The 25686-nt window shown below is 42.2% G+C and overlaps 1 protein-coding gene across 1 annotated transcript in view; it reads left to right on the top strand.

Moving 5' to 3' along the window:
- LOC138648587 (receptor-type tyrosine-protein phosphatase beta-like) overlaps positions 1-25686 on the top strand; it is a 115451-nt gene that overhangs the window by 4424 nt on the left and 85341 nt on the right. Inside the window, exons 3-11 of the mRNA XM_069738377.1 lie at positions 5922-6197; positions 7398-7652; positions 7793-8062; positions 9023-9295; positions 11565-11819; positions 14246-14515; positions 19956-20228; positions 24121-24375; positions 24516-24785. Coding sequence (XP_069594478.1) covers positions 5922-6197; positions 7398-7652; positions 7793-8062; positions 9023-9295; positions 11565-11819; positions 14246-14515; positions 19956-20228; positions 24121-24375; positions 24516-24785 — 2397 coding nt within the window. The remainder of the gene's footprint in view (positions 1-5921; positions 6198-7397; positions 7653-7792; positions 8063-9022; positions 9296-11564; positions 11820-14245; positions 14516-19955; positions 20229-24120; positions 24376-24515; positions 24786-25686) is intronic.

Below are 25686 nucleotides of genomic sequence, written 5' to 3'. Positions count from 1 at the left end.
AGGTTAACCTGCTCAGCACCGGCACGTAGACCCATGCTGCCGGGAGGAAATTAACTTTATTCCAGGCAGCAGCATTCGGGTTCCAGATATAGGGGAGGCGCCACTGCAGGTTCAGTCACGGGCTTGTGTATAGAGAGCGGCGTCTGTAACCGCACACCTGGCACTGACTGACAGCCGGCCCCAAAGCTGACTCGCTGTCAGTCAGTGCCGGTGGCGCGACTACAGCCGTCGCTCTCTATACACGCCGGCGCCTCCCTTATATCTGGAATCCGAATGCTGCCAGAGGTAATAAAGATAATTTCCTCCCAGCAGTGTGGGTCTACGTGTCAGTGATGGGCAGGTTCACAACGCTATTAACATGCAGATTAACCCCATATCTGCAGGATAATAGTTTTTCAGGTGACGGGTTCCCTTTAAGGACTGGATAGAATTGAAATCTTCCTATATACATTGCTGTGGAATATGCTGGTGCTATAAAGAAAGAAAGAAAAAAGTGAAAAAAAAAATTGTTTCTGTAACTAGCGTTTTAAATGTAATTGTCTTTATGGGATGCAGCTAAGGCTTCTTTCACACTAGCGTCGGAATCTCCCCGACGCATTGCGACGGGGAGATTCCGACGCTAGCGTTTAGCGCATTGCACAATGGAGGCAGCGGATGCATTTCTCCGGCGCATCCGCTGCCCCATTGTAAGGTGCGGGGAGGTGGGGGCGGAGTTCCGGCCGCGCATGCGCGGTCGGAAAAAGCGGTCCGTCAGGAGCAAAAAAACGTTACATGTAGCGTTTTTTGCTCTCGACGGTCCGCAGAAGCACGACGCATCCGTCGCTCGACGGATGCGACGTGTGGCAATCCGTCGCAAATGCGTCGTCAATACAAGTCTATGGGGAAAAAACGCATCCTGCAAGCACTTTTGCAGGATGCGTTTTTTCTGCAAAACGACGCATTGTGACGGATTGCAGAAAACGCTAGTGTGAAAGTAGCCTAAGGCTACCAATAATTAATCATAGGAGAAGGACCCTAGGGACACCCGGCAGTCAGTTCATGAAAATCGGACCACACCGTGCTGTAGGATTTTTTTATATGGACCCATAGATATTAATGATTAAGTGCCATACGATTGTTGGAGGCAAATCATACATGTGATTTTTTTGCTTCGGGCCCCGTGGTCTGAGACTAAAATCAGACATGTGCACGGTCCCATAGAATAACACGAGTACGGGTGCGATCCGTCAAAACCTTATACTTATCCGATAAAACAGTTGTGTGCACGAGCCCTAAGCCGTGATAGTTTCACGTACTTGAGATTGCACAGAATTTGTGCCTAAGAGTCCAAAGCCCTGATTCATCATTGTTGTTTCTCCACTTTTGTGGAGTAATTTTTCTTATTTTAAGTAACTTTTCTTTTTGCGCCTTATTCTCGTTACATTTTGTGCCATTTTTTTGCATTTTTAAGTCGTTTTTATTTTTCATCCACATAGTTGAATATCCATGTATTTTAGATAGATTCACGAAAGGCAAACTTTTATCAAATGTCACAATTTTTTGGTGCATCTCGCTCCAGTCCCTGCTTGGAGTAAAGTTTCTGACAGAGCTTTGAATTTGGTGCATTTTTGTGACTTTTTCAAGCATTTACGACTTTAGGTGCTAAAAAGTGGCAAAATCGACCTATTCTTTAGCAATGTGAACCATTTTAAAGAATGTGGCGTAAAAAATGTCACCAAATAACACAAGACTAAAAAAAAGAAAAGTGACTTCCATAAGCCTAAAATGATGAATCAGCGACCAAAGCGTTGGAATTTATCCTTTCCTGTACATGAAAACATTGCAAAATTTCCTGCATGAGGCAATGGGCATGCATAGTGGTATTTTTTTTAAATTTGCGCCAACCCTCTAACTTTTGTTAAAGTAGAATTTGGCTTAATAAAAGGGGGCATGACTGACCCCTGTATAATTTAATATGGTATAAACACTTTTTGCCATTTCAAGGCAGCCTTTCTTATATTTCCAATTTGTGCTTAAAATTCTAAAAGATAATTTTTGGCTAAATTTCCACCATTGGTTACAAAACATATCTCTTTAACCTCTTCTTACATCAGCTGTATGTACAGTATATGGCACGGTCACTAACGAGTTAGAGCAATCAGTGTGTAAAGTCTGTGACCACGGAGACAAATGGATCTTCATAGCAGCTATGTCTAAAAAACAAACAAACACGGTACCGTACATTTTAATTGGGGACTATCTGCAAATCTGCTTATTTTTCATTTCTAATAATGTTTTTCTGTTCTGTATACACTATTTTTCATTAGCTCGAGTTTAATTTTGAGCTTTAGAATTTTTGTTGTCACTGATTCTCTTTTTTTCACAACTTGTTGATGCTCAGTACAATGCAGTTTTTCCCTATACTAATATTTCCAGTGAGACCGGCTGTCACAAAACCCTTGAGCAGGGGTGTCAAACTGCATTCCTCGAGGGCTGCAAACAGGTCATGTTTTCAGGATTTCCTTGTACTGCACAGGTGATAATTTAATCACCTACACACATAATGATTGCAGCACCTTGTGCAATGCTAAGGAAATCTTGAAAACACGCATGGTTTGCGGCCCTCGAGGAATGCAGTTTGACACCCCTGCCCTAGAGCATTGCAAAAACCCCAACTTGATCGACAAGTGGCAAGAAGTTCTTCAAATGCTTTTTTCTTTGCTTCTAACATACTTTTAGTGATCTTTAGTAGTGATGAGCGAGTGTACTCGTTGCTTGGGTTTTCCCCGAGTACGCTCGGGCGGTCTCCGAGTATTTATGACTGCTCGGAGATTTAGTTTTCATCGCGGCAGCAATCCGCCAATCTCTTGGGGAAACTTAGAAAGAGTCCAGAAATGCAGAGGTGACCCCATAAGACTCAACATTTTTTCCATAGTGGTTAAATCAAGGTATCGAAACATATAGGAGTCTATGAATTGGCCAAATGTTTCGGCAAGTTATGCCTTATTCAAGTCCAACATCAACTTTCTGTCCCTCTCCGTAGACTGAGTGTTTTACGCCTTGTTTTAACCATAATGGAATAAAAGTTGCTTTATGGGCTTATCTCTGCATTGCTTCACCCTTTCTACATTTCGCATAGACTTATTTACATGCAAATTGGTGGCACAAATGAGGGCGCCCATGCTCAAATCAAATGTAAAAAGAAACTCAGTCAGATCATTTTGAATATCACAAATTTATTACAAGGTACGCACATTTTGATACATTAGGCGCCAAGAAATCTCACCATCTCCAATTTTATAGGTGCGAAATATGACATTATTATTACAATGTACAATTTACAAGAGGTTTTAGGTATAAACCATCAAAAATGATGGTGTGAAAAATTGGAAGTGCAACATGTAAGTTTTTGCATTCTACGTGAAAGTTGGAAATTGAAAAGTAGATATAATTTGATCCATAATTAAAGAGGGACCCCCCAACAATCCACAGGCTAGGGGATAACTTGCTGATGTCTGAAGACTGACAAGTGGGACCCCAGAAATCCTGAGGTCAGCGCTCTGGAACAATGAGAATGTACTCTGCATCTCCATTATGAATAAAGCAGAGGTGTGCATGCTCGGCCTCTGCTACATTCATTGCCAATGGGACTGGCGTTAATTGCCGAGCTCTGTACTCAAAAATAAAACGTAACTTTTATTTTGACTAAAGTCACACACACAAAAAAACTTAAACCAAACACCCAAGTGGATAAAAATACTGGGGCTGAGTCTCAGGCAGTAGTGTAGTTACCACAGAGATTGATTATCCCCAGAAAGGACAGAATGATATCCTCCACAGTATATTGGAGATATCATAAAAACTAGAAATTGACATAAGAGCTGGAGTAAAATAACGTCAAACAGCACAAAACGTCAAACTAGTTGCATGAACAAGCAATAAAAGCCATCAATAACCGCATGTACACAGTGCCATTGATGGCTGTAAGTAATATAAAAAGGAACAATCTCACCGGTTCCAAAATGAGGGCCCAGGAGCACCGGATAATTTTCTGGTCAGAAGAAAGTCCGGAAAAATACCGGAGACGACAGTCCCTGTGTCAGTCCCTATGGGGCTATCGATAGACTATCCCCACAGCTCCTGCCCTTACAAGGGCAGACCACAGCTACCCCTGTCCAAACATGCCCTGCACTCTCCCTGTATGGTCCGTCCCGACGCGTTTCATCTGAGCAGAATCTTCAGGGGACTTTCTTGTGCATGGAGATAGAGTGCTAAAAAGGAGGGACACTAAGTCCTGCCACCCTCAATGCTGTCCTGCAGAGACAGGTCTGCCCTTGTAAGGGCAGGAGCTGTGGGGATAGTCTATCGATAGCCCCATAGGGACTGACACAGGGACTGTCGTCTCCGGTATTTTTCCGGACTTTCTTCTGACCAGAAAATTATCCGGTGCTCCTGGGCCCTCATTTTGGAACCGGTGAGATTGTTCCTTTTTATATTACTTACAGCCATCAATGGCACTGTGTACATGCGGTTATTGATGGCTTTTATTGCTTGTTCATGCAACTAGTTTGACGTTTTGTGCTGTTTGACGTTATTTTACTCCAGCTCTTATGTCAATTTCTAGTTTTTATGATATCTCCAATATACTGTGGAGGATATCATTCTGTCCTTTCTGGGGATAATCAATCTCTGTGGTAACTACACTACTGCCTGAGACTCAGCCCCAGTATTTTTATCCACTTGGGTGTTTGGTTTAAGTTTTTTTGTGTGTGTGACTTTAGTCAAAATAAAAGTTACGTTTTATTTTTTCCACTTTTGCTTTGTTAGATTTATGATTTATAGTGGTATTGTCTATGTGACTTGCAGTCAATATATAGACTTTGCTTTGACTCGAGCTCTGTACTCAGCAGTCCCATAGACCAAGGGTGTCAAACTGCATTCCTCGAGGGCCTCAGACCATGCGTGTTTTCAAGATTTCCTTTGCATTACACAAGGTGCTGGAATCATTCTGTGCAGGTGATTAAATTATCAACTGTGCAGTACAAGGAAATCCTGAAAACATGACCTGTTTGCGGCCCTCGAGGAATGCAGTTTGACACCCCTGCCATAGACTATGCACCATCATTCCATTCAGGACGGGACTTCAGAGCCTGTTCTTGCGATTTCAGAGCCCTGACGTCAGGATTGTTGGGAGTCACAGTGGTTTGACTCCCAGTGATTGGTACGCTAAGCGGCTCTACAGCAGTTTTCCATGCGGTGTACAGTACCATGTATACCTATGGAAAACCAAATCCGCTGAGCACATGCTGCGGAAAATTCCACGCGGAAACGCTGCGGATTATTTTCAGCAGCATTTCAATTCTTTGTGCGGATTCCGCAGCGTTTTACACCTATTTCATTATGAGAATCCGCAGGCGTAAAAACGCAGGTGGAAATCCACACAAAAACCGCAGTAAACCCGCAGTGAATCAGCAGGTAAAACGCAGGTCATTTTACCTGCGGATTCTGCAGAATCTGCGCAGAAAACTCCGCAATGGAATCCGCAACGTGGGCACATACCCTAAATGTCATTCGCTCCCTGCACAGCATACTCATTGTGTAGACTGGCCGGCCCGGCAGATCTGAATCTGAAGATATTATTGTGGATTTCGCTTTTTGAAATCCTAAATGTGCAGCAGTTCTGCCCCACTTCTACAAAGAAACTGACAGCAATATTTACGGTATCTCTGTGGTTTTCATTTTTGATCAAACCATATTACTTGATTGAAGCCGCAGCCTGCTCTCTTATCTCAAATTACAACTCTGGATTTTCAGGCTTTGAGCAATGATTACTATTACATAAAACTCCATGTTGCGTTTTCCTGATTGTTTCATAGTTAAAAAGTTAGAGACTCATCGAGTCCAACCTATAGTCCTAACGTGCTGATACTATTTTTTTACAGAACCGATATCCGTGAAATCTCTGCAGATCGGCGCTGTGACCTCATATTCTGTGTCTCTGACGTGGAGTAAACCTGATGAGTATCAGACGTCTTACAGCTACAGAGTCCGGACCAACGTCACCTCATCAGCATCAATGGTGAATAATACAATAGTGACAAGTGAATCAGCGACAATAATGAATCTGACACCAGGAGAAACATATACATTCCTGGTCTATACAAGAGCTTCTGATATCAGCACTGAATCTGACCCGGTGTCTAATACGACCTGCACAGGTGAGAATAGCATGATTGCGTCTCTGTTTGTCGCTCCCCTCCTTCCCACGGCCATAAGCTTTTAATATTTTTGTCAATATGGACATGTGAGGGCTTGTTTATTGCGGAACAAGTTGTAATTTTGAAAGAGACCATTGGTTTTACCATGTCTTGTACTTAAAAACAGAAAAAAATTCCAATTGCAGTGAAATTGCAAAAAAAGAAGCTAGAAGCTAGAAGCTGCCACAACTCGATCAGTTCTGCTACATACAGGCGATGATCAGATCGCCTGTATGTAGCAGAAATGCTCACTTGCTATGAGCGCTGCCACTCATAGCAATCCGGCAGTGACAATCATAGAGGTCTGCAGGAGACCACTGGTTGTCTTGCTGACCCATTGGTGACCCATGATCACGTGATGGGGTCAACGATGGGCGGGATTTACCGCGCGATTGCAGGAAGCTCGTGGTAAATGTCGCTGTTAGAGTTTGACAGTGGCATTTAACAGGTTAACAGCCATGGGTGGATCACGATTCCACTCGCGGCTGTTCCAGGCACATGTCAGCAGTTCAAAACAACTGACATGTGCCGGGGAAGATGTGGGCTCAGCACCGGAGCCCACATCACAGGGGGAGACACGACATGCGCCGTACATGTACGGCGCATGTCACGAAGGGGTTAAAGGGGCTGTTCAGGTTTCGCAGGAAAGTCTGTAGTCATGCTTTGTGACTGCAAATTGTGAATCCTCATAACCTACTCATTGCGTGCTGTCAGGATTCTTTATTGCTAGTGGAGGGACCAGACGTTCATGTGACCAAGAGACATGGCAGTCATGTGACCGCAAATATGTGATGTGCAAACTTTTGGCCACATTCTCACTAGATATGTGCGGCTTCGCCCAGTACAACTGAATAGAGCGAGGCAGCACACATCTAGTCGGAATATGGCTGAAAGTTTACCTATCACATACTTGCAATGACATGACTGCCACGTCTCACGGCCACATGACTGCCTGGTCCCATCTCTGGCACTGGGGAATCCTGACAGCGTGCAACGAGTGACTACAGACATTGCTGCCAAACCTGGACAACCCCTTTAATGTTTTACAAAGCATCAGAACAGATTGACTTGCACTAGATCAACAATGAAATGGTTACACAAAAAAAAACCCATAACGAACATTATCTAATTCTATGTGCATTTGTTATTTTATTTTATCAGTTCCCGGACAAGTTTCTACCATCACCATGAATAATTATAAATCGGTTGATGTTCTTGGAGCCTCATGGATAATACCAGCAGGAAAAGTGGATAATTATACAGTCAGTCTAACAGGAGCCTTCAATAAGACAACACAAACTACGAGCACACAAGTGAATTTCACAGGATTACTACCAGGCAGAGAATATAATGTCACTGTACAGACAGTCAGTGGGAGCTGCAGCCAGACATCTGCTCCAGTGACCGAGGCCACATGTGAGTATCCTCAGGATCTGCTCAGTAATGGCTCCTTATCATCCTCATATCACCATTCTCCTCTGTTACCGGCACTATTACCTTATTATACAGATGCTGGATATGTTCTCACCTCTCTGTATTTCTCTTCTTTTCTGCAGATCCATCTCCACCTGGAATATTATCCTTTACCACAATTACAACAAAGAACCTGACATTATCTTGGTCGGAGCCAGTAAATATGACCGGTGTGAATAAGTCATATAATATAAGCTACGCGATATCTCCATCAACTAACTTATCTGTGACAAATCCCACAACAAGTGTCACCCTCCAGAGCCTGATATCTGGGACTAATTACTCCATAACTGTGGTAACAGTCGGAGTCCGGGGGTATCAGAGCTCTCCGGTCACCACATCGGTCTATACAAGTAGGTTCTATGTGATCTTGAAAAACTAAGTTACATATTGTATTTTATATCATAGTTTGTATTATTATATTAACACCTTCAATATTTATGATTATTGAAGAACAGCGTGAACATAATGGTAAAATAATGAGCCCTATCCTCAGCATATTATAGAGATGGAAGTTGTTGAGGTCAGAGATGTGGGGATTCTATGGGTCTCGTGTGATCCCATGGTGGTAAATATGATCTGATGTTAATTCCATAATGAGTAAATGAACCCGCAATTACTGTTGGCACTTCGGCACTTTAGTCTGGCTTTTCTCTTAGGTTTTTATTAAACACTAATGTTATGGTAATATCCCCTGAACCACTACCTCAGAGCCATCTAATATATGCCATATTGTTTTGTATGGGAAGTTGTTTACATTTATGCACTCAAGCACCTTTATATGGGTTTTTTTCTTCTTAGGTTATTCATCAGACATATTACTTAGGATTTATATGATGGTATATATGGTAGAAGTCACTTGTGGCTTGCTCAATGCTTGCTATATAGGTGTCAGTGTATAGGCATCAGTGTATTTACACGGGATCTGTTTCTAGATCGGAGGTACATCTACATTTTTTTGATTGTGTATTTTGTTCTGAGGTTTTATCCCTTTGATATAAATAAAATGATATTTTTTTGAACTTAAACATTATGTGGCCTGTCTAATATTTTTTTGGGGGGGGCTTTATGTGTTTATTCTAGTTGAATGTGTTCTTTTGGCTAAATTGGTTTGTGGACTAATATGTATACAGACGTCAGAGATATGTAGTTTTCTATGATAGGATCTAAACATATTTTCAAAAGGAAATATTGTTGTTTGATTTGTCCATGATAATTTCTGGATGTACAACTGGGGGAGACACAGTCAGACATATAAATATTAATTATGTCTAATACTTGACAAATTTCATTTCATTTTTTTTTTATTTCAGAGCCGATGTCAGTGAAATCTCTGCAGATCGGCGCTGTGACCTCATATTCTGTGTTTCTCACGTGGAGTAAACCTGATGAATATCAGACGTCTTACAAATACAGAGTCAAGACATTCAACTCATCAGCATCAATGATAAATAATACAATAGTGACAAGTGAATCAGCGACAATAATGAATCTGACACCAGGAGGAACATATACATTCCTGGTCTATACAAGAGCTGCCGATAACAGCACTGAATCCGACCCGGTGTCTTATATGACCTGCACAGGTGAGGACAGGGACGGTGAAACAGAGAATTTTGTTAGGCTGAAGCTTAATGACGATGCAGCGAGATGAAATTGCTCAATGTTTTCCTATTAATAAAAAAGGAGCAAACGTGATGTGGTTGGAATTTGAGATGTAGGAATGACGCTAGCAAAGAAAAGTACTAATGTTCTGATATGTGTTGAGTTCAGGCCCGGATTGATAAACTGCCCAATCGGGCATTTTCCCGCTGGCTGCTGCGACACACATAGGGTTAAGAACGCGCTGATGTTGGCACGTCAGGGCGTTCTTTGTGGGCGGACAGAGCGCAATCTGCTCTCCTGCCCCTGTGGAGCTCTGCACGTATCAGGGACTGCCGGAGCTAATACCCGCGCGCCTGTTCTCGGCTGTATATTTGTCTCGGGCTGGGTGAGTGTTCCATATAGTATACAATGTATGAGGGTATATATATACTGTACAATGTGTGATACACAGCTCCACTCTGTATGCGTGTGTATATATATATATATCTCTCTCTCTGATAAATTGTGCAAAAAGTGGCGGACTCTTTATTAGCTCATGTGGCAACGTTTCAGATCCATAACAACCTTTTTTCTGCTGTGGAACTGAAATGTTGCCAAATTTGGCTAATAGAGTTCACCTCTCCTCCACTTGCTCAGGGCCCCGACACCTGCGATACTTACCTCTTCCCGCTCCTCCACTGCGGCATCTTCTGCATCTTCTGACTGGGACGTCTCAGGTCAGATGGTGCGATGACGTCACGTCTGTGCACCTTCTGCTCTGAACAGTCCCAGTGCAGAGAGTGGAAGATGCCGGCGCTGAGAAGTCCGGAGCAGAGCAGCAGCCAGCGAGGGGAGGTGAGGAATTCAGGTTTTTTTTTAATGTTTTCAGCAATATATGGGGCTCATCATATACTGGAACATCATGTGGGGCCCATCATACACTGGATCATTATACGGGAAACATTATGTATGGAGCATCATATGGGGCCCATTATACTGAATCATAATATGGGGCCCAGTATATACTGGAGCATCATATGAGGCCCATTATATATGGAGCATTATATGGGGCCCATTCTGTTTGGAGCAATATGTGGGGAACATTATATGGAGCCCATCATATTTTGTATGGAGCATTATATGGGCTCTATTCTATATAGAGCATTATGTATGGAGCAATGTACAGTATAGGGCTCATTATACTGTATGGAGTAGCCTATGGGGCTCATAAAACTGTTTGGAACATTATATGGGGCTCATTATACTGTATGCAGCATTATATGGAGCTTATTATTCTGTATGGAGCAATATATGGGGATCATTATACTGTATGGAGCATAATATGGGGCTCATTAATCTGTATGGAGCAATATATGGGGCTCATTATTTTGTATAGAGCAATATACTGTCCGATTTCTGACCTATTGTACAATGTACAGTACAATAGATATCACTCATGTAATGTAAGAAGTGAAATCTTTGGCATTGTGCTATACTTATATTTCTCTGCTCGCATTATGAATTGTGATATGTGTTAAAGGGGCCAACTGAGACTCTTACACCCGGGGCCCACAAAAACCTGGAGCTGGCCCTGTATGCACTGCACAGTCCCACTTCTCCTGTTTTGTTGTCGAAGAGGCGACATTGGACGTTGGGAGGGTGAATATTGGTTTAGTATTTTCAGTATTACTATGGTCAAATAAAAATAAAATATTGGAAAACCTGTTTAAATGTATTATCCCAAGTAATCTCCTCTCCTCTGGATAGGGGATAACTCTACAATTGCTGAAGATCCGACTGCTGGGATCCCTATGATCCTGAAAATCGGAGCTTGGTAGAGCACCATGTAAATGCAGCTGTGGTCGATCACATGCACTCTGGCGGCATCACATGTGACTCTTCCAATATCTCCTTTAAGGCCAGTGAGGGGCACGACAAAGTAAAACAAAAATCACTGCTTGGGGTGAGGAGTGTTATAGTTTGTGGGCTGGTGGGGTTTGTGTGGCAGGGCTGCTTTTTTTGTCCCAGTCCGGCCCTGATTGAATTACTATTTTCTTATAGTTTAACAATGAAAAAAATATATAATATGTGAGGAATAACAATTCTCATTACTGACTGATGTAAATCACTAATTATACATTTTTCATACTTATTGCTCAATTCACCGGATAGCAAACATGTAAGTGTCATACTGCCACTGGCCAACTGTAGATATTATACCAGAGGTATCTGCTGTATAACTAACCTGTCTGTGATTTATATTATTATCAGTTCCCGGACAAGTTTCCACCATCACCATGAATAATTACCAGTCGGTTGATGTTCTTGATGCCTCATTGATAAAACCAGCAGGAAAAGTGGATAATTATACAGTCAGTCTAACAGGAGCCATCAATAAGACAACACAAACTACGAGCACACAAGTGAATTTCACAGGATTACTACCAGGCAGAGAATATAATGTCACTGTACAGACAGTCAGTGGGAGCTGCAGCCAGACATCTGCTCCAGTGACCGAGGCCACATGTGAGTATCCTCAGGATCTGCTCAGTAATGGCTCCTTATCATCTGTAAGGCCTGTCGGAGCAGAGACCCGCTAAGGACTTTGTGTGTTGTTTTGCCTGCACTGAAGGCTGTTTTCCTTTTGTTGTTACTGCTGGGTTTATGGAGTAAATAAACCTGCATGGACTTTTTAAAGAAATACGCCTCCAGTCGCTCCTGAGTGAATACGAAACCCCCACAATTGGTGCTAGACTGTGAGCATGTGTCCAGGAGGTACCTGGGTCGGGTAATGGAAGGTGCCAAGCCCCAAGGCTTTAGGCAGAGGGAGGAGGCTAATGGCCGTGTAATCAATGGGAGGTATGTGTCACAGAGATGGCTGCTCCCTGTGATGCAGCCTGGAGTATTTTGCTTTAGTGCACATGATCACTAAGATGTCATTTAGTGTACCTGGGTCCGGGTTGCGGGTAGCTACGAGGTGGGCGGTCTGGCTACCCACATACCTCACCTGTGGGTGTGGTTACAGCCTACATAGTGGAGACTGTTATTTGCCACATTTTCTGTGTCTTGGGAGGTAGAAGGCCTCCTGTGTGTGTGGCTCCAGACCGAGCCTGCGTGCTGGACATTGCCCCAGCCTGTGTGCCCACACGCCTGAGGGAGCAGAAAACCCGGCTAAGGATATTTTGTGTTGTTTTGCCTGCACTGAATGCTGTTTTCCTTCTGTTGTTACTGCTGGATTTATGGAGCAAATAAACCTGCATGGACTTTTTAAAGAAATATGCCTCCTGTTTTCCTCCTGCTGCACCTGAGTAAGTTCGAAACCCCCACACATCCTTATTTCACCATTCTCCTCTGTTATCGGTGTAACAGGCCATAGTATAACCCAAGTTCAGTCTATACCCGGGGTTAAAGCAGCCTAGGCTTGATTATACCCGGTTATATTATGGCCTAGGCATTTCATACCCCTCCTGCCAGATTATACCCCCATTGATATCAGCAGAGTTGAGTGATATACACAAGAATTATGCCACTTCTCTGTTGCCGGGTGTCCGAAGACCAGGGGCGCCTTCCCTGTCCCTATCGCCAAGGGCGCCCTAGCTCACCCTGTTCCCCAGATTACTTCTGATGGTGAAGACGTCGTGGCCACATACCTTGCCTTAGCTCCTAAATCCACCTCCAGTCTGTACCTTTCCCCCACCCAGGGAAGACGGAAGCAGTAGTGGACCGTAATACACCTACCAGACTAACAAGGTAATACGAACAGGGATAAAAGAAAATACCAATTATACAAATATACATCCATAAACAACAAGGGTAAACACCGGGGCGTGGAGAATGGGGTTAAACCAAAGTAACAGAAGAAAGGGAATTATCACAAACTCAAAACCAAGCAACAGACAAGGATAAATAAACTAAATGCCTTCTCCAATAATAACCACCAGTCATGCAGCATAACCTAACTCTGACAATGAGTGCTAGCCTGGACCCAGTTTATATAGGAGATGGGAGTGGATAACAGTGCACAGCTGAGAGCCTTAATGCAGGAAAGCTTCCAGGAGCTATCAACACAGCAGATTAACCCCTGCACTGCTGAAAGAAATTTAAGAAGTTTAATATGAAGGTGAAGTGCTCCTAATCAGTGCAGGAGTAGGAGAAATCAGACGCTGCGGTCGTCTGACTCCTCTCTGTAGTGGTAAACCCGTGACAAATTACTTAATTTTTCGACATCTTATTGGGGATTCAGGTTTGTTAGGTAACTTATGTGGAAGATAACTGACTTAAATCTTAATGCTCTAAAAACAAATACATTTATTACTTGAACTAGAAAAACTTCAATTATTAAAAATATTAGACTTCCACAAAGATATAAGGAGGTAAAGAACCCTACCGCACTTCTCAGTAGTTACACATTAAACACAGCTTTGTGTCTGAGGATGATTGAAAGAGATCTGCACACTTTTCAACCAATCAGAGACAAAGTGAGAAAACCAGTGACGTCATAAGATCAAGTTACAATTGCATTCTGAGGCAAAAGCTCTTATCTTACTGATCAATGGTGTCATCTCAGCTGTAATGACTGCTGTCCATTACCAGTCACATTGTATTGTAAGATCATTCTTCATCATGTGATTAACTACACAAGTACCTTCCCACTACGGGGAAGTCAGGTTTAAGTTATTAAAAAAGGCATAAAAAATCTATCTAATTTACAAGGGCTCATAAAATGGATAGGTATATTGTAGCCTGGAGGGGTATAGTTTGGTCTTAGCTATTTTACACCCCCGGGTACAGTTTGGCCAAGGACAGTTTATCCCCCAGGTATGCTGTGGCCAAACTGTACCCAGGTTTAATCTGGACAGAGGTTAATTTGGCCTTTTACACCAGCACTTTTAACTTATTATACAGATGCTGGATATGTTCTCACATCTCTGTATTTCTCTCCTTTTCTGCAGATCCAACTCCACCTGGAATATTATCCTTTACCACAATTACAACAAAGATCCTGACATTATCTTGGTCAGAGCCAGTAAATATGACCGGTGTGAATAAGGCATATAATATAAGCTATGGGATATCTCCATCAACTACCTTATCTGTGACAAGTCCCACAACAAATGTCACCCTCCAGAGCCTGATATCTGGGACTAATTACTCCATAGCTGTGGTAACAGTCGGAGTCCGGGGGTATCAGAGCTCTCCGGTCACCACATCGGTCTATACAAGTAGGTTTTATGTGTTCTTGAAAGACTAAGTGATACAGTGGGGCAAAAAAGTATTTAGTCAGTCAGCAATAGTGCAAGTTCCACCACTTAAAAAGATGAGAGGCGTCTGTAATTTACATCATAGGTAGACCTCAACTATGGGAGACAAACTGAGAAAAAAAAATCCAGAAAATCACATTGTCTGTTTTTTTTAACATTTTATTTGCATATTATGGTGGAAAATAAGTATTTGGTCAGAAACAAACAATCAAGATTTCTGGCTCTCACAGACCTGTAACTTCTTCTTTAAGAGTCTCCTCTTTCCTCCACTCATTACCTGTAGTAATGGCACCTATTTAAACTTGTTATCAGTATAAAAAGACACCTGTGCACACCCTCAAACAGTCTGACTCCAAACTCCACTATGGTGAAGACCAAAGAGCTGTCAAAGGACACCAGAAACAAAATTGTAGCCCTGCACCAGGCTGGGAAGACTGAATCTGCAATAGCCAACCAGCTTGGAGTGAAGAAATCAACAGTGGGAGCAATAATTAGAAAATGGAAGACATACAAGACCACTGATAATCTCCCTCGATCTGGGGCTCCACGCAAAATCCCACCCCGTGGGGTCAGAATGATCACAAGAACAGTGAGCAAAAATCCCAGAACCACGCGGGGGGACCTAGTGAATGAACTCAGAGAGCTGGGACCAATGTAACAAGGCCTACCATAAGTAACACACTACGCCACCATGGACTCAGATCCTGCAGTGCCAGACGTGTCCCACTGCTTAAGCCAGTACATGTCCGGGCCCGTCTGAAGTTTGCTAGAGAGCATTTGGATGATCCAGAGGAGTTTTGGGAGAATGTCCTATGGTCTGATGAAACCAAACTGGAACTGTTTGGTAGAAACACAACTTGTCGTGTTTGGAGGAAAAAGAATACTGAGTTGCATCCATCAAACACCATACCTACTGTAAAGCATGGTGGTGGAAACATCATGCTTTGGGGCTGTTTCTCTGCAAAGGGGCCAGTACGACTGATCCGGGTACATGAAAGAATAAATGGGGCCATGTATCATGAGATTTTGAGTGCAAACCTCCTTCCATCAGCAAGGGCATTGAAGATGAAACGTGGCTGGGTCTTTCAACATGACAATGATCCAAAGCACACCGCCAGGGCAACGAAGGAGTGGCTTCGTAAGAAGCATTTCAAGGTCCTGGAGTGGCCTAGCCAGTCTCCAGATCTCAACCCTATAGAAAACCTTTGGAGGGAGTTGAAAGTCCGTGTTGCCAAGCGAAAAGCCAAAAACATCACTGCTCTAGAGGAGATCTGCATGGAGGAATGGGCCAACATACCAACAACAGTGTGTGGCAACCTTGTGAAGACTTACAGAAAACGTTTGACCTCTGTCATTGCCAACAAAGGATATATTACAAAGTATTGAGATGAAATTTTGTTTCTGACCAAATACTTATTTTCCACCATAATATGCAAATAAAATATTAAAAAAACAGACAATGTGATTTTCTGGATTTTTTTTTCTCAGTTTGTCTCCCATAGTTGAGGTCTACCTATGATGTAAATTACAGACGCCTCTCATCTTTTTAAGTGGTGGAACTTGCACTATTGCTGACTGACTAAATACTTTTTTGCCGCACTGTATATTGTATTTCGTATCACAGTTTGTATTATTATATTAACATTAACACCTGCAATATTGATGATTGTTGAAGAACAGCGTGAATATAATGGTAAAATCATGATCCTGAGCTATAGTAACATAGTAACATAGTAACATAGTTAGTAAGGCCGAAAAAAGACATTTGTCCATCCAGTTCAGCCTATATTCCATCATAATAAATCCCCAGATCTACGTCCTTCTACAGAACCTAATTGTATGATACAATATTGTTCTGCTCCAGGAAGACATCCAGGCCTCTCTTGAACCCCTCGACTGAGTTCGCCATCACCACCTCCTCAGGCAAGCAATTCCAGATTCTCACTGCCCTAACAGTAAAGAATCCTCTTCTATGTTGGTGGAAAAACCTTCTCTCCTCCAGACGCAAAGAATGCCCCCTTGTGCCCGTCACCTTCCTTGGTATAAACAGATCCTCAGCGAGATATTTGTATTGTCCCCTTATATACTTATACATGGTTATTAGATCGCCCCTCAGTCGTCTTTTTTCTAGACTAAATAATCCTAATTTCGCTAATCTATCTGGGTATTGTAGTTCTCCCATCCCCTTTATTAATTTTGTTGCCCTCCTTTGTACTCTCTCTAGTTCCATTATATCCTTCCTGAGCACCGGTGCCCAAAACTGGACACAGTACTCCATGTGCGGTCTAACTAGGGATTTGTACAGAGGCAGTATAATGCTCTCATCATGTGTATCCAGACCTCTTTTAATGCACCCCATGATCCTGTTTGCCTTGGCAGCTGCTGCCTGGCACTGGCTGCTCCAGGTAAGTTTATCATTAACTAGGATCCCCAAGTCCTTCTCCCTGTCAGATTTACCCAGTGGTTTCCCATTCAGTGTGTAATGGTGACATTGATTCCTTCTTCCCATGTGTATAACCTTACATTTATCATTGTTAAACCTCATCTGCCACCTTTCAGCCCAAGTTTCCAACTTATCCAGATCCATCTGACAGGGAGAAGGACTTGGGGATCCTAGTTAATGATAAACTTACCTGGAGCAGCCAGTGCCAGGCAGCAGCTGCCAAGGCAAACAGGATCATGGGGTGCATTAAAAGAGGTCTGGATACACATGATGAGAGCATTATACTGCCTCTGTACAAATCCCTAGTTAGACCGCACATGGAGTACTGTGTCCAGTTTTGGGCACCGGTGCTCAGGAAGGATATAATGGAACTAGAGAGAGTACAAAGGAGGGCAACAAAATTAATAAAGGGGATGGGAGAACTACAATACCCAGATAGATTAGCGAAATTAGGATTATTTAGTCTAGAAAAAAGACGACTGAGGGGCGATCTAATAACCATGTATAAGTATATAAGGGGACAATACAAATATCTCGCTGAGGATCTGTTTATACCAAGGAAGGTGACGGGCACAAGGGGGCATTCTTTGCGTCTGGAGGAGAGAAGGTTTTTCCACCAACATAGAAGAGGATTCTTTACTGTTAGGGCAGTGAGAATCTGGAATTGCTTGCCTGAGGAGGTGGTGATGGCGAACTCAGTCGAGGGGTTCAAGAGAGGCCTGGATGTCTTCCTGGAGCAGAACAATATTGTATCATACAATTATTAGGTTCTGTAGAAGGACGTAGATCTGGGTATTTATTATGATGGAATATAGGCTGAACTGGATGGACAAATGTCTTTTTTCGGCCTTACTAACTATGTTACTATGTTACTATGTTATCTGTAGCAGAATACTATCTTCTCTTGTATTAACTGCTTTACATAGTTTTGTATCATCTGCAAATATCGATATTTTACTGTGTAAACCTTCTACCAGATCATTAATGAATATGTTGAAGAGAACAGGTCCCAATACTGACCCCTGCGGTACCCCACTGGTCACAGCGACCCAGTTAGAGACTATACCATTTATAACCACCCTCTGCTTTCTATCACTAAGCCAGTTACTAACCCATTTACACACAATTTCCCCCAGACCAAGCATTCTCATTTTGTGTACCAACCTCTTGTGCGGCACGGTATCAAACGCTTTGGAAAAATCGAGATATACCACGTCCAATGACTCACCGTGGTCCAGCCTACAGCTTACCTCTTCATAAAAACTGATTAGATTGGTTTGACAGGAGCGATTTCTCATAAACCCATGCTGATATGGAGTTAAACAGTTATTCTCATTGAGATAATCCAGAATAACATCCCTCAGAAACCCTTCAAATATTTTACCAACAATAGAGGTTAGACTTACTGGCCTATAATTTCCAGCTTCACTTTTAGAGCCCTTTTTGAATATTGGCACCACATTTGCTATGCGCCAATCCTGCGGAACAGACCCTGTCGCTATAGAGTCCCTAAAAATAAGAAATAATGGTTTATCTATTACATTACTTAGTTCTCTTAGTACTCGTGGGTGTATGCCATCCGGACCCGGAGATTTATCTATTTTAATCTTATTTAGCCGGTTTCGCACCTCTTCTTGGGTTAGATTGGTGACCCTTAATATAGGGTTTTCATTGTTTCTTGGGATTTCACCTAGCATTTCATTTTCCACCGTGAATACCGTGGAGAAGAAGGTGTTTAATATGTTAGCTTTTTCCTCGTCATCTACAACCATTCTTTCCTCACTATTTTTTAAGGGGCCTACATTTTCAGTTTTTATTCTTTTACTATTGATATAGTTGAAGAACAGTTTGGGATTAGTTTTACTCTCCTTAGCAATGTGCTTCTCTGTTTCCTTTTTGGCAGCTTTAATTAGTTTTTTTAGATAAAGTATTTTTCTCCCTATAGTTTTTTAGAGCTTCAATGGTGCCATCCTGCTTTAGTAGTGCAAATGCTTTCTTTTTACTGTTAATTGCCTGTCTTACTTCTTTGTTTAGCCACATTGGGTTTTTCCTATTTCTAGTCCTTTTATTCCCACAAGGTATAAACCGCTTACACTGCCTATTTAGGATGTTCTTAAACATTTCCCATTTATTATCTGTATTCTTATTTCTGAGGATATTGTCCCAGTCTACCAGATTAAGGGCATCTCTAAGCTTGTCAAACTTTGCCTTCCTAAAGTTCAGTGTTTTTGTGACTCCCTGACAAGTCCCCCTAGTGAAAGACAGGTGAAACTGTACAATATTGTGGTCGCTATTTCCTAGATGCCCGACCACCTGCAGATTTGTTATTCTGTCAGGTCTATTAGATAGTATTAGGTCTAAAAGGGCTGCTCCTCTGGTTGGATTCTGCACCAATTGTGAAAGATAATTTTTCTTGGTTATTAGCAGAAACCTGTTGCCTTTATGGGTTTCACAGGTTTCTGTTTCCCAGTTAATATCCGGGTAGTTAAAGTCCCCCATAACCAGGACCTCATTATGGGTTGCAGCTTCATTTATCTGCTTTAGAAGTAGACTTTCCATGGTTTCTGTTATATTTGGGGGTTTGTAACAGACCCCAATGAGAATTTTGTTACCATTTTTCCCTCCATGAATTTCGACCCATATGGACTCGACATCCTCATTTCCTTCGCTAATATCCTCCCTTAAAGTGGACCTTAGACAAGACTTTACATAGAGACAAACCCCTCCTCCTCTCCGATTTTTACGATCCTATAGTCTCAGCATATTATAGAGATGGAGGTCGTTGAAGTTAGTGATGTGTACATTTCTAAGATTTGATCTAAAATATTTTCAAAAGGAAATATTGTTTGATTTGTACATTATAATTTCTGGATGTACAACTGGGGAAGACACACTCATTCATATAAATGTTAATTATGTTTAATATTTGACAATTTTATTTTATTTTTTTAATTACAGAACCGATATCAGTGAAATCTTTGCAGATCGGCGCTGTGACCTCATATTCTGTGTCTCTGACGTGGAGTAAACCTGATGAGTATCAGACGTCTTACAGCTACAGAGTCCAGACATTCAACTCATCAGCATTAATGGTGAATAATACAATAGTGACAAGTGAATCAGCGACAATAATGAATCTGACACCAGGAGAAACATATACATTCCTGGTCTATACAAGAGCTGCCGATATCATCACTGAATCAGACCCGGTGTCTAATATGATCTGCACAGGTGAGGACAGGGACGGTGAAACGGGGAATTTTCTTAGGCTAGAGCTTAATGACGATGCAGTGAGATGAAATTGCTCAATGTTTTCCTGTTAATAAAAAAGTAGCAAATGTGATATGGTTGGAATTTGTGATGTTGGCAATGATACTAGCAAAGAAAAGTAGTAAAATATCTGAGGTCAAAATAACAGCCAAAGTGTCCCAGTTATATGAAGCAAATTTTAACATTATTTTATTTTTCAAACGAGGAAATAGGGGTCTAAAAATGTCAACATCTCCCGGACCACTGACTCCCGTTTATGACAACCCAGCTTTCCCCGGAGGGATAGGTAGGGTGAACTACTTAAACAAACACAGATGTGTGCGACCCATTATATATGACTATTTAAACCAAACCGGAATAAAGTCTCTCCAAGAAATATTCTTAGGTGATGAACCAGCCACAGGTACTTGGTTCTTCTATGAACAAATGAAAAGTTTTATCACCACCTGATATTAGTAGGTCACTTACTCCCTTTGAGGTGCTTTGCGTATCAACGAACCCTCCAGGTCATACCGTCTCCCTCTTATATAAGCTTTACCAAGACGGACAAACTCCCTTACATGACTTTCCAGCATTTTTTTCAAAATGGGAGAATGACTTGGGGAAACCTCTATCACCTGAGGATTGTTCAAAGATCCTTTTGTTTACATTTCGGCCATCGTAGTGCTCGGTATCACAGGAGAGGAGTTGTAAGATTTTATCAAGGTGGTATAGGTGCCCTTCCTATATCCATTCCATGTTCCCGACGACTCCAGATATTTGGTGGACTTGTCCGCCCATAAAGGAATTATGGTCAGAGATTTTTTAATTATACAACAGATTATCTATCTGTAAGATCCGACCCTTCATGGAACTAGCTTTATTATCATTAAGTGACATGTCAATCTCTAAGTTTAAAAAGGGTCTGCTCAAACATTTCCTCACCGCCATAAGGAATTTGATTCCTCGGCTTTGGAAACAAGAAAAATTGCCTTCACGTGCTGAATTCGTTGCGGAACTCAATGACATCTACAGAAAGGAACAAATGATAGGTCAAGTGACAGGAGATCCAGATAAGATATACAACACGTGAACTCCTTGGATCGCGTTTAGGGAAACCCCAGACCTAGACTCTTGGCTATCTGGAGTTTAATTTCCACATACAATTAAAATACACAATTTTTTTTCAACGACAATGACTGGCAGGACGAGTTACTGAGCAAGTTAAATACATGCACTCAGAACAAGGGTCTGGTCTCGGGGTACTATACATTCCTTCGTCCTCTGATGCAGTATGATGCCGTAGGGGTGGGAATTACAAAATGGCAGGTGGATGATGTCTCCTTTACACCATCTTTTATCTTGCGGGCATTACAGAAAGCACTCAAATATATACCTTCTGTCTCTTATTGGGAAATGGCGTTACAGATCCTGCACAAAACCTATGTTTCACCAAAACGTAGTTATCTGATGGGGAATCTGGTGAGCCCGGCCTGTTCTAGATGTGGGGAATTTGAAGCGGACCACTATCACTGCTTTTGGGCTTGTCCACAAATTCAATTGTTCTGGCAGCGTATACATACCTTCGTGTTGACGCACACCTCATATAACATCACACTTACTTCAGCCTGGGCTCTCTTTGGTCATATTACAGATAGTGATGTCCATATACCATATCATGGTAAAAAATTCCTTTTTATTATCTCAGCTGCAGCTCGTAAAACAGTTCTGCAAAACTGGTTGGCGCCTAAAGTGCCCACATTGCGACTTTTCCTAGAGAAACTTGCTTTTTTGTTTAGAATGGACTGGATAGAGGCTTCCCTCCAGAAAGAGAGAAGGACTCAGACATTCTTTGACACATGGGAACCATTTATAGCGATTCTTCCGGCTCACACTAAGCAAGGAATCAGAGATTGTTTTAAGATGACTACTTGGTTCTTGGAACAAACAATAGCAGGTCGTCCGCCTCTGTGAGGATGATTCGCGGATTGAGACATATAAACCTGAGGATGTAGGAGTGGAAGCCGTGTGCTCTTCCCCCTTCCCCCTTCCTTCATTTCCCTCATGTGTTCTTCTCCCCCTCCCCCCCCCCCTTTTTTTTTTTTTTTTATTTCTTTGTTATGTTTAGGCAAATTATTTTATTTACTTACTGATTGATACAAGAATGTGCAAATTGTATTCCCCTTTTTTTTTTTTTTTTGTGTGTGTTTTATCTAAATTTTATATCTGTATTGTCAAAAAAGTTTAATAAAAGCATTATTGGAAAAAAAATACACAATTTTATAACAAGGATAAGTTGAATCGGGTTCACTCCACTCACATAGATCCAGTCAAATAGACCTTCATTCCTTTTCCCTGCTTGTTGGGGGCCTGCGCCTGCCCGATGGGGAAATTTCGATTCCAACTTTAATTTCAATCCCTTGTCCCCCTCCGAAAATAAATATATAGCTAATGTTCTGATATTTGTGTTGAGTTACTGCAGCACCACCAGGTAACCGGTTGCTGCAGTGATGTTGCCTTCCCTTCGGGGAGGGTGATGTCAGGCTTGGAGGTAAAGGGGATCCTATCTATCAGGTAAGGCACTTGCATTCAACACAATCTGAATCTAGGCCAGGAGGGGGAGCCCAGGACCCGGATTCAGGGGAGCTCCCTTACACTTCATGTATCCTGGTCTGGAGGAGGTGCCAGTGAGTGAGAGAGTCTGAGGAAGACAGTGGAGGGAGACAGTTGGTCTCCAGTAGCTGAAGGACGTCTGGAGCAGACGTAGGGGCCGAGCAGCCACGAGAGAGCTGCTACCCCTGGAAAGAGAAGCAGAAGGAGAGTTGAATTGTGGAGGAGCTTAGAGGAATGAAGCATAGAGGAGGAAAGGGCTCAGGAGGGGAACAGCAGAAGGACACCCTCAGAATCAGAGCGCAGAAGCCGGGTGCCGGGAGCCCGAGGTCGTGTTGTTCTACAGGACGCGCAACAGAACCGGAGGGCAAAGCACTATATGTCAATTGCCTGTAACAAGTCTGAGGTGAAGCAGTGACCGTGAGAGTCGGGTCATCTAAGAGATCCTATAAACAGGCTCAAACTGCCTATCGTACAGACATCTGTCTTAGGACAGGAGAGAGGGGACTTGCACTGAGCTTCAAGCAGCAGGGACCTAATTAACTAAACGGCGCTAGGAGGAAAGGCTTACGGACCTCACCTGGTAAAGGGATCTCTTATTGCCTCCAAGCCGGCCGGACCACAGGTACCCTGCACTTGGTACCCAGGACTGAGGACTACAACTACTACCATCAGTAAACCAGGTAAAGACTTACAAACCTGTGTCCTTGTTCTTTGTGCAGTTATCGGCTTACACCATCTTGCCATACACCTGGGAAGCCCTGGGTTGGCGGGGTGCTTCACCTGTGGGAAGTGTTACCAACTTGCTGCAACAACATCACCCCAGAGGACCCCTTTAAGCAGCATCGGTCCCTACTAACAGAACACCACAGGTGGCGTCACGAACATAGACATTACAAATCCCCTTAAAGACCTTTTCCTTTAATTGGACGCCCAGGGCCACAGACCGGGTCGCAACCACCGTGACGTGACATCCCTTTCAAGACCGGACCCGGTACCGAGTACTCCGCTGCCCTGGTGTGGGCGCTCCATTACTCTTCTCTTATAGTTTATTAATGAAAAAAAAGTGTATAATGTTGAAGTGAAGAATATCAATTCTCATTACTGACTGATGTAAATTGCTATTTAAACATTTTTCATACTTATTGCTCAATTCAATGGGTAGCAAACACGTAAGTGTTGTACTGCCACAAGCGGATTACTGATATTACACCAGAGGTAACTGCTGTATAACTAACCTGTCTGTGATTTATATTATTAACAGTTCCCGGACAAGTTTCCCCCATCACCATGAATAATTACCAGTCGGTTAATTTTTTTGGAGTCTTATGGATAAAACCAGCAGGAAAAGTGGATAATTATACAGTCAGTCTAACAGGAGCCATCAATAAGACAACACAATCTACGAGCACACAAGTGAATTTCACAGGATTACTACCAGGCAGAGAATATAATGTCACTGTACAGACAGTCAGTGGGAGCTGCAGCCAGACATCTGCTCCAGTGACCGAGGCCACATGTGAGTATCCTCAGGATCTGCTCAGTAATGGCTCCTTATCATCCTCATATCACCATTCTCCACTGTTACCGGCACTATTACCTTATTATACAGATGCTGGATATGTTCTCACCTCTCTGTATTTCTCTCCTTTTCTGCAGATCCATCTCCACCTGGAATATTATCCTTTACCACAATTACAACAAAGAACCTGACATTATCTTGGTCGGAGCCAGTAAATATGGCCGGTGTGAATAAGACATATAATATAAGCTATGGGATATCTCCATCCACTAACTTATCTGTGACAAGTCCCACAACCAGTGTCACCCTCCAGAGCCTGATATCTGGAACTAATTACTCCATAGCTGTGGTAACAGTCGGAGTCCGGGGGTATCAGAGCTCTCCGGTCACCACATCGGTCTATACAAGTAGGTTTATTTTAACTGTAATTAAACTGCAATCTACAATGTTTTATTATTCTAACATCTATCACAATATATTCTGGATTTAAATAGCATATAATCTTTGCTACTTTTTGGTTTACTATATCGTGTAGTAAAGTTCTGTTAATGGATAATACACAGAGTAACAACTTCGCTATAGTTTCCCTCTTCCAGGTTGTGGGTACGGTTGGAACAGCAACAAATTAATTAAATTTTAGATTTACCGTAATATACAAAAAAAAAGTATAGTGCTCACAAATACAACAGACTGATTACATAATAAAAATAAATACACACAAGCAAAACCAGTATAAAACAAAATTGTTAAATACTAAAATGTCTTCCGGATGGAATCTGTGAGACCTTCTGGTGGAGATCGCCACCGAAATTTGGACAGATTTACAATGCACATTGTATGTCCTGAATCTGACAATGAGTTTTCTGGACGAGATGTTTTAATGCGTTCACATCCCATCATCTCTCCTCATTGTCAGGTCAGAGAAGGATGGTTAATTGCATGTATGGAAAAATAGGCAAAGAAATGATTCTAATTTATCGATATTAATTAGTTGTCCGTGAACAACATATACTTATGAAGTGAATGAGAGAATAAAAAGTGGCACTCACCAATCTAACCCAAGACCACCAATCTAACCCAAGAAGAGGTGCGAAACCGGCTAAATAAGATTAAAATAGATAAATCTCCGGGTCCGGATGGCATACACCCACGAGTACTAAGAGAACTAAGTAATGTAATAGATAAACCATTATTTCTTATTTTTAGGGACTCTATAGCGACAGGGTCTGTTCCGCAGGATTGGCGCATAGCAAATGTGGTGCCAATATTCAAAAAGGGCTCTAAAAGTGAACCTGGAAATTATAGGCC

Source organism: Ranitomeya imitator, chromosome 9 (assembly GCF_032444005.1).
Source record: "Ranitomeya imitator isolate aRanImi1 chromosome 9, aRanImi1.pri, whole genome shotgun sequence".
NCBI classification, from domain to species: domain Eukaryota; kingdom Metazoa; phylum Chordata; class Amphibia; order Anura; family Dendrobatidae; genus Ranitomeya; species Ranitomeya imitator.
The sequence above is the reverse complement of the archived record's forward strand: the minus strand, read 5'-3'. Positions and strand labels throughout refer to the sequence as shown.